This window comes from Morus notabilis, unplaced genomic scaffold (genome assembly GCF_000414095.1).
Source record: "Morus notabilis unplaced genomic scaffold, ASM41409v2 Scaffold159, whole genome shotgun sequence".
Lineage (NCBI taxonomy): Eukaryota > Viridiplantae > Streptophyta > Magnoliopsida > Rosales > Moraceae > Morus > Morus notabilis.
Genome location: NW_010366170.1, coordinates 143274 through 153658, shown reverse-complemented (window position 1 = coordinate 153658; position 10385 = coordinate 143274). Strand labels below are relative to the sequence as shown.

General features: G+C 31.0%; 1 protein-coding gene across 1 annotated transcript; it reads right to left on the bottom strand.

Moving 5' to 3' along the window:
- Positions 1-1989: 1989 nt before the first annotated feature.
- On the bottom strand, positions 1990-9819 carry LOC21395581 (RNA polymerase I-specific transcription initiation factor RRN3). The gene is given in 18 exon segments (XM_024173259.1): positions 1990-2239; positions 2663-2764; positions 3763-3857; positions 4197-4240; positions 5228-5315; positions 5571-5652; positions 5733-5819; positions 6653-6726; positions 6728-6783; positions 6876-6936; positions 7112-7234; positions 7505-7618; positions 7705-7802; positions 7945-8197; positions 8450-8533; positions 8921-8992; positions 9110-9193; positions 9751-9819. Coding segments are annotated over 18 exon segments (1836 nt in total).
- Positions 9820-10385: the final 566 nt, after the last annotated feature.

Here is a 10385-nt window from a genome sequence, read left to right as displayed (position 1 = left end):
AAATTAGTTTCTTAACGGTCTGATTTGAAAGTAAGAGTAGATATGTATTGCATAAGATAAATTTTTAATGTGGACATAAATAATAGATAGATTTGACTGTTAAAAAATAAATCCAACTATTAAAAAACAACGATTCATATATTGATAGAGTAAAAATTTTATTGTAAGATTTTTTTTTTTTTTTGAAAAAATATGACTTTCTTTTAATCAGTAACGTCGTGGGGTATTTGTAAAACTTATTTATTCGATTCTCCATATTCTGAGTTTGGGATAATAAATTCTACCATATCTTATTATTGGGTCCCTAAAATGGTCAGTTATAAAGAAAGACTTTATGGCCATGTGATGGAGATCCTCTTTGAATCCAATCAATTTATGGACCAAAAAGAAAAGGAAAAAGGATTCTCTTATGCACCAAACAAAAGAGACCCAGGAGGTGGGCAGATTGATTCAAGAAGGAAAAAGACACCTTGATTGCAGTCTTGTTTGTTTGGATTTGCAAAATTATTTATTTAAATTTTATGTTTTTTAATATTAAAATTAAAAATTTATGCCATACACAAATGTAATGGCATCATTCAGTTCAATAATTTGAATTTTTAATTTAAACTGAAATATGATTTTATCTGTAACAAAAAAATTAGATGTAACTTTTTATAAAAAATTTTAATTATAATAAAATTAGTGTGTTTAATTAATAATTTAAATCACAGTTCATAATTTATTATAATATTTTTTCTCATAAAATATATATATAAATTAAAAATAATTTTAAATTATAATTTTAAATTTACTAGATGTTAAAAATTTAAATCAGTGCAAGAAACGAAGGCGGCGATTTCCTGTAAAGTGAGTAAAACTCATGTTAGATTTAGATCATGTGCCTTTCTCCTCGTTGAGAAGGGTGTGACGTTGACATGTGGGATGGTGACAAGTGTCACAATGCCAACAGTTTTGTAAAGGCTAATTAAAAGTCACTTTTTGGTGGGGTCCATCAATACCTCCCTTGCTTTCTAATTTTTATAATATTATTAATTATATTATATTATATTAATATTTTAAGGGTACGGTGGGAATTGTACCTGCTCACGGCCTAGAGAATAATTTTGTGTTCCTTGAAACATGTGCCCTTCAATTATGCGACTCATATAACAAGAAATGACCACCTTTTTGGCTTAAAACGGAAATTACTCGTCAGAATTCAGAACCCATACAAATGGAAAACTCTATCGACGATACGAAAAACACTTTACCGATGAGATTCTATTTAAGCCGTTTGATTTCTATCGTACTGTATCACTTACGAGTGCATATTTACACGTTTAGAATCGTATATATACTATTGGTGTGTATTTCTATTATAAATAAATGAGACGTTTTTACACTATTTTTTAAAACTCATAATTTTTAACCGTTAAATTTATATTATTCATATTTTTTTAATTTAATATGATTTTAATTAAATTTAACAGTTAAAAAAACAAAAAATATCAGTGTTTTCATAAAGAAACATCAGAGAAACACCTTAAATAAATACTTGAAAAATTAACACATGTAATACCAATAATATATATTATTATTGTATCCTATGACAGAATTTTCCAATTAGAAGTGTATTTTGGTTTTCAGTTTCACGTTTTTAGGTCCCTAGTCTTTTGTTTCCTGAAGACAATTGTTTGGAATATGTTGGTCAATAAACTTATAACTTTTTGATTAATTTAAGGAACGTATGCGCAAGAATAGAGTTCCATTACATTACAAGGATAAAAGAAATAAAAGAAAAACAAAACTGGAGCAAAATTGTGACCAACATAATTTCCTAGCATCTTCACTAATTCTATCTCTAATCTACCATATGAAACAATTAACTAACTTAGGGATTTGAAATCACTTGTGGACGTTTGATTCATAGATTTAGAATTATGATTCAGAATCATTCTCGTTTATGTGTATTTTTTATGAGAGAAAAACACTGTAAAAAACTATGAATCATAATTCAGAATCATAGACGGATATAAAAACAAACGTCATAGAATCATGGACGAATATAAAAACAAACGTCGGCATTCGAGCGGGCTCTTTCAATGCACCCCCAACCTGGTATTTGGGTGTAATGGACAATCTGTTCAACGCGGAGTCGAAATTGTCACCGTCAGCTTCTTCATCGCTGCTACATTCTTTGCCATCGTCATAAGTAGGTTTGACCATTGACCAATATATGAAGTTTGGCCGGATGAATCTTCATATTTGCCCAAAGAAAAATGTTGTTATAGCAAATGCATTAAAAAATCAGCCTCAAAGATGATATTTTTAAAAGAAGGCAATGACTCATCAAATGAAAACTCGGACGTGAAGGATATAGGTGTTAGTCAATAATCACTTGAGTTTAGGGGTGTTCAAAAAATAACAGCCAAACTGCAAAAACCATCCAATCCAAATCAAACCGAACGAAATCGTTAACTTAAATTTTAGATTAGATTTGAGAACCACTTTTTGCATGTTTAAAACTCAAAAAATTTATTCTTTTGTTGCTAGAAAGAAAGGCTCTCTTGGGAACTCACTTTCTGCCATGTCTCACTGCTAGAGTTTTCATATGTACTATGGTATTTAAGTAAAAGTTTTTAATTCTAAAAGTAATCAACCCAAAGAAAAGATTATGAACCTGTCACGTTTCTTTAGCACACAAGGGTCAAACGGGAAGAACACGTCAAGCCTTTCCATCCCACCAAAAGCTCTTGAAAGTTTAGATACCAGGTTGTTAGGACTATTAGTTGGCAAATTTGTTGGTAAAAGGTTATAAATTCAAAAATAAAATCAGTAAAATTGTGAATTACTATGGAGGCTCCATTCTTAATAACTTGCACCGGATTTGGGATGATGATTTGGGATGATTTCTTCAATAAAAAGAAATAAGTTTATGGAGTTGATTTGGTTGACTTTTGATGGCTAATTGATGTGGTGTGTATGGAAAGAATCTGTGAAGAAAATGTGCACATATGGAAAAGTAATTTGCTACATAATTAATTTGAAAAGATTTAAAAAGATATCTTGGATATATTTGATTTGCAGTATAAATAATATTAATCTTGGTGTCAAAATAATATATGCTGCATGTGCTTTGTAAAATAAGTGCAAATCCGGATTGGTGTACTTTGGCTATATATTCATATGTGTGTACGTGAGGGTGTATGGCTTTGAAGAGAAAAAAGTGAGTTTTCGTCTTTTCTAGTTTTAAAAGCAATTCAAAGCCATATTATGAGACATATATTTTAGAGATATATTTTTTAGAAAAAGTCTGTGAGATTGTGCTTTTGAGTGTGAAAATATTATGGAGAAAGAGCTGTTTACTTTGAGAGAAAATAGAAAAAAGGTGGTTCTTCAGGAGGATGACGTATTATTTTTAAGAGAAAGTTTTCAAAGACGAGCGGTGCTCACTGGACAATGCCTCTAAGAAGATTCTACACATCGGCGACAACATCAAAAAGGGAGTCTTTGGGTGTATAAGTCCGATTGGTGTTTGTAATCCTTTGATCTTAGTGGATTGTTCACTGTCTGAGCGTGACCCCGCAGATGTAGGTGTGCACACCGAATTGCAATATCATTTTGTGGTGTTCTTTAGTTTTCTCATGCATTACTTTTTGTTTCTGCATGTTTTCAATTCACTGTCCATTGATCACCTCAGAATTTAATAGTTACTTATAAGTGTTGCTAAAAGTGTTGTAACACTCTTTGTAACACATGCGTGAAAATTAGACCTTACACAAATAATTGTCGAAATTAAATTTCTCGGATGTAGTGAATAAACCCGCTGTTTTTGCTTGTTGTAGAAACTCCTGTACTATAGAAGGCAGACAAACCTATAAAGAAAAGAAAAGAAAAGAAAAAAAAAAAAACAGAATTAGAGACCCTGATGTGGTAAAGCTTCAGATGGACTAACAACTTGGAATGGCATGAACAAACATTAGAAGGAAAAAGTACCAACAACATGCAAAAAAACATGCATTTCTTTTACAAGTTTATGACCATTCAAACGTGACCAAATTCTGTATGTTATAAATTGAATTTTTCAAAGCTATAAAAATGTATTTTCTAGTGATGCACCCGGAGCATTCTATCCTTATCCTATTATAGACGAAAGATGAATCAAGTACGCACTCGAACATGAGGGAATCCCGATGCTGAAATCGGCTTCTTACCTTCAAGGGGCTCAACTTATGAGACAAGATTATGATTTAGTTTTGTAGTGTTGTAGATTTTGTAAAAATTACTTTTAGTTGTATTGAAAGAAGAAGTAACTGTTACAAAAAACAGTTAAGTGTTTAGTAAATTATAATTATAATAGCTGTGTTGGTTCTAAAATCAGTGTAATAATGTTTGGTAAATTATGAATTTGAATTGCTGTGGATAATTAAAAATTACGATTATATTATATTATATTATATTATATTATATTATATAATTATAATATAAAGTATATTTATTATTATATTTAATATAAAATAATAAAACTATTATTAAATAACATATTATATAACTATGATATAAAATATAATAATATTATTAAAATAATAACTGAAATAATTAAAAATAACGATTATATTATATTATACTATAATATAATATATAAAATTAAAAAAAATATATATTTATTATTATATTTAATATAAAATAATAAAACTATTATTAAATAACATATTATATAACTATGATATAAAATATAATAATATTATTAAAATAATAACTGAAATAATTAAAAATAACGATTATATTATATTATACTATAATATAATATATAAAATTAAAAAAAATATATATTTATTATTATATTTAATATAAAATAATAAAACTATTATTAAATAACATATTATATAACTATGATATAAAATATAATAATATTATTAAAATAATAACTGAAATAATTAAAAATAACGATTATATTATATTATATTATATTACGAGTCTGAATTTTAAATTGTGAAGATTATAAATTATAAATTTTATTAGGGGTATTATGAGTATTATAAAAATTTCATTAATTATACTATGTTGATTTCTGCACAATCTAAAGTTAAAGTTGTCTTCAGACTGCTTCTGATTTTGACTGTAAATTCTTAAAAAAAATTTTAAAAAATACTTTTAAGTAGATTTATTAAACACTAAAATTAATTTTTACTACAGGCAGATGTTGATTTTGAGAGGAAAAAACAATACCAAGCTAAGCCTATATCTAATGGCAAAACCAAAAGCTGTGATTTAAGGCGCGGAACAGCCATCATTGACCTCATACGGAAACACAGCACGTGCATGATCGCCTGTACAAAAGTGGGCATCAGCAGACTGCGACATAAGTAGAGACAAAAACCAGATAATCAATGACACCATAAGATCACATAATGCAGCTGAATGTGAAACTGAATGATTCTTTTAGAGTGGATGAAGCCCAAAGAAGGAATACTACCATATTCAAATTTAACTCAGACAAAAACGGCCATTTTCCTCCTTCACGCGCCTTTCCATAATTAATTCATTCACAATTTTCTTAAAGAGTTGTTCCTCCTCCAGAAATTTCGACATCCGGAGTAGAAGATTCTGTGCACTTTCGGGTCTATTTCACCATCTCGCGGTTTGCAGTAAGTCAAACACCACTCCAATCTGACATTAGATTCACAGAACAAACAATGTCTAAAATAAATTCATTCCTACTTTCCTTTCACAATCCTACTTTTAGCAACAACCTTTGCAGAGAATCGGTGACCAATGAAGTTGACAAAAACTTGCCCCGAGACAAATAACTAGCTAGATAAGCAACTGCTCTCATCCTGCAATAAGCAAAATATAGATTAACTCGATATCAGAAACAGCAATGCATAGAGAGAAAGAGAACCAAATTGTACTTCCAAACCAAGGAGCATAAGCTTTAAATAAAGAATACCATGAAAACCAACGAAAATTGAAAAAGAAAAAAAAATTTACAAGCCTGACATATCAAAGCTTATTAGTAGAGAAGATTAGCCTCTGAACTTTTTCTGACCAGGATATGATTATTTCATAACCTCCAAGATAAAAGGCAGAAAATGAAGAAGAGACACAGAAAAGGGAGGCAAGGGATGTACTTTAACCCAAATAGTGCATCCATATAAAAATACAAAGAAATAAAAACACATAATCTATATACTGGGTCCGTTTAATTCGTTGATTCGAGTTTTTAATTCGAATTGAGATGTAAATTTATGTTAGAGCTTTTTACTGTAGCAAAAAAGTTAGATGTGACTGTTTCTAAGAGCTTTTTATTATAATAAAATTCGAATTTTAAACTCAAATCAATAAAATAAACAGGATAATGTTTGAATTCTATTTATTACTTGCTCATCCCAGCTTCTCCAACGCTTGTCACAATCGTCTGTACATGTCAAAAGACGGGCACGCTCAAATAAACCAGAACCATGTACTGTGAACCCAACAATGCATTCTTCACATAAAAATATTTTATTGCTCTAAATAAATTTTACACAAACACAAAATAGAAAAAGAAACAGAGGATCCTAGATTTTTGACAGGAAAAATACAGCAAGCAAAGCAATCTATGAAGGTTGTCCTGATGAAGGAAAAACCGATTGGTAATCACAAAGAGACTTTCAATAGAATTAATTACCTTAAAAGCGGGGGGTAGACATTAGAAACAAAAATATCGGTGAGCACTGTAGCAAATCTTGCGCCACAGTTTTTCAGGATCTAGAAAACAAGCGTAGAACATGACAAACTGCAATGAAAAAGACCCAAAACCTTATGTCAGCACGGGCATGGCTACAAAAAAAGTAATAGCATGTTTTAGAATATTAAAAATTGGGTGAATCTATGTTTGTAACCTGGGCAACTTTTCGACTTATATGCAGTCAGAACTGTCTTCTGAAATGATTGAAGTAGAGTTTCAAACGGCTGGCAACACATTGAAATACCATAATAATTGAGTACCAATCACAGACATAAGTGTAGACCAGACGTGCTATAAGAAAAAGAAGAGGCCAATTGGCCAAATACCCCCCACCCCAACGAAAAAAAGGGAGGAAAAAGGAAAAAAAAAAAAAAAAAAGAGGAAAAGATTAAAAGATACCTGAATTAATCGGCCACTAACTTCACAGGATTCAAGATGCTCAAATGTTAGTACCAACAAGCAATCCAACTTTTCTGCAAACTGATTTGCTCCTAAACTTTTTCGACTTGGTTCTCTAGGAAGCTGTATGATTTAAAATAACTTGCATGACTTTATAATGGCAGAGTAAAACCACAACAAACAATAAAGAAGAAGAGAAAAGGCGTATTAAAAATCTTTAAAACCAGAAAACGTAAACGTTTTTTTTTCTACTTTTGCGAATTCATCAGCAATTTCTGCTTTAGTGATACAATGGTAAGCAAATCCTTCAAAAACAGGCCATATGGTGATATAAAACGTAGACTTCTTAGAAAGAACTAAATATTACCCAAGCGAGATCGTCAAAATCTACACCTCCCCACCATCTTCAAACTCATCATCCGTAGCCTCTTCGATAAGCTCTAGCTCCATCTTAAATATGCCCCTAGTAGAGTCATCTTGTAGAATATCATCCCACCCAATCTCCACCTGTAAGAATATGTAATTTCTTCATAAATAATGCCATGTCTAAATACTTTGTTACTAGATCATAGAGAAAAATTCCATCTTCTTACATCCAAATCTATCAGCAAATCCACCACCCCTGAAAGCAGTGTGCTTCTGACAAGTTCACCAAAAATGCCACCCTCTTTTCCACATATGTCACAAGAACCTATAAGAAAAATTGAATACTTGTCTAGTCAAAGTTAATTTGATGGAGAGATGCAAAAATTTCATGGCATAAAAGATTCTGGTAAATACCACTCTTCTTAAACCTTTTCCACAAACCATTAGTGGGCTAAACAAAGTCTAACATTCTAATGAACTCACTTTTTCTTGAGAACTGTAGTGTGGCTTTCTCTGAATCACAATCGGCAATAATCTCATGGGGGAAAGAGGTACCAAATCAGCTATATCTTTCAAAGCTGAATGAACACGAGATAGACCTTGTCCTTTTCTTGTAATACCACGTGGCTGATTCAGCGCAGCCATGAATGAATAAGGAGGCGTGAAATTGCATACCAGAATTTCTAAACATGAATCAATATATTTTCCATTTGAAGCAGCCTGCAATATGTTGAAGACGAAACGATATGAAGGACTTGCCAACGTAATTCTAAAACTCAACCAACCTAGCAGCAATGAGAGGAAAACAACGTACCAGCGAAATGATTAGTTCAAGCAATGTGTTATAACCCTTGAGTAGAACTCATCTCAAAAAATTAGTTTGTAAGAAAAGAGTGTCCAAATGGTTATAAACTAACATGTTAAGTCCATATTTTAACAATGTGAAACTCAACTAGGATCCTAACATATCACCACGCTTCTGACACCGACATCCACGGCGACCCACTCTAGATGGCCCACTCTGGCATTTCCAGGTTGCCCTTTCGCAACGTGAGCCTGAGGAGAGGCATACTCTCATACTAATTGTTATAACGATTGGGTAGAACTCATCCCCAAAAGTTAGTTCATAGGGAGAGAATGCCCAAATAATTATAAACTCATAGGCTAAATTCATACTTTAATAATATAAGACTCGACCAGGATCCTAACACAATACATCCCCAATATCTAAAGAACATTAGGTTTCAATAATTATAAACTCATAGGCTAAATTCATACTTTAATAATATAAGACTCAACCAGGATCCTAACACAATACATCCCCAATATCTAAAGAACATTAGGTTTCATATATATATATATATATATATATATTAAGAACCAAGCGAAACAAAAGGAAAAAGATAAAAAATTGCAAAAGAGGATCATCCAGTATCAACTAACCGAAGCAAGAAGCGACTCATGCAGGACATTATCTATATACATAACTGCACCAGAGAGTGCCTTCAAACTTGTCTGCCAAACATAAACAAAAGACAAATTTAAATATGGCACAAGGGACTATTAAGTAAAAAGTGAAAATCTGGACTAGTTAGGTCTGATTATTGATTGAACCATCAATGGAAAACTCACCACAAGAAGGGCAACCTCATCAGGTGAAAGAGAGATCCTGTGGTGCAAAACAGCTACAATCTGATTATATCCATCAGTCTCACCCTGCACCAACAGAATTCAGTCCCATCACTTTAAAAAAAAAAAATTTACATCCCTTAGAGTTTTAAAAAAATATATATCACCATCCAACTGTTACTTCAGGACATGAAAAAAAAATGGAAATCTCATACTAATCCATTAGTGTAGTTTGAAATTAAGGCTGTGTTTGGCTAGAGAGAGAAAATAGGAAGGAAAGAAAAAGTATATAATCTAGGAAAGAAAAATGCAGAGTAAAGGAGGACCTTTCACTTATGGCATTCAGTAAGGATTCTCTCCTCTAATCCGTCCATATCAGAACAGATTAAAATCGGATTCTTTGAAGAATTTCCCTCACCTAATCCATTACCTCCTCTTTTCAATCCTACCAATTACCAAACAAGTGAACAACCAATCCCAAAACCCTTGTACTAATCTCCTCCTCCCACTTTTCCCTCCTACCAAACAAGTTTTAAGCCTAATTACTTTCATCATGATATCCGGATCACCCAGCTCAAAGTATCAAACTTTCGTAGTTGAAAAATGTTAAAATATAAAATAAAACATGCGCATTAAAAGCTTGCCGTTGGGACTGAAGTAAGAACATCCCTGACATGATATACCAAGTCTTCACTCAAATCAACATCATTCATATCATGAAATTCTTCTTCGTTGCATCATTCGAAAACGATTGTGAATGAGTAAGTGAACGTTATTTTACAAATTTAAAATTATGATTTAAAATTATTCTCAATATATTTTTTTTATAAAAAAACACTGTAATGAATCTCATGATATGAATCTTTATATCAAACACACTCTAAATTCAATGAGTTTAGCTATACAAAAAAAAACTTTCTACTTAACATCTCAAACTATAAAGTGAGACTATATTAAAAATAACTTGATAGTATTAAGTTAATAAACGTTTGATTCATAAATTAAAAATATGATTCATAATATTTTAAAATTTAAATTTTTTATAAAAAAAAAATATTATAAAAAACCAACAACTATAATTTAAGTAGGAATTTTTAAAATAAACATCCCTCATTAAGCTTTTCTTTTTCAGAGTAAAAGAAAAAGCTATATTATAGTAAAAATTACGTCAACTCTTATCAGTGAAAGTACAAAACTTAAAAAAAAAAAAAAAAAAAAAGGAACCTCACTTCCTAAAATCTGTTGACCGCAACGAAAAGCTATCAAAGTAATCACTATC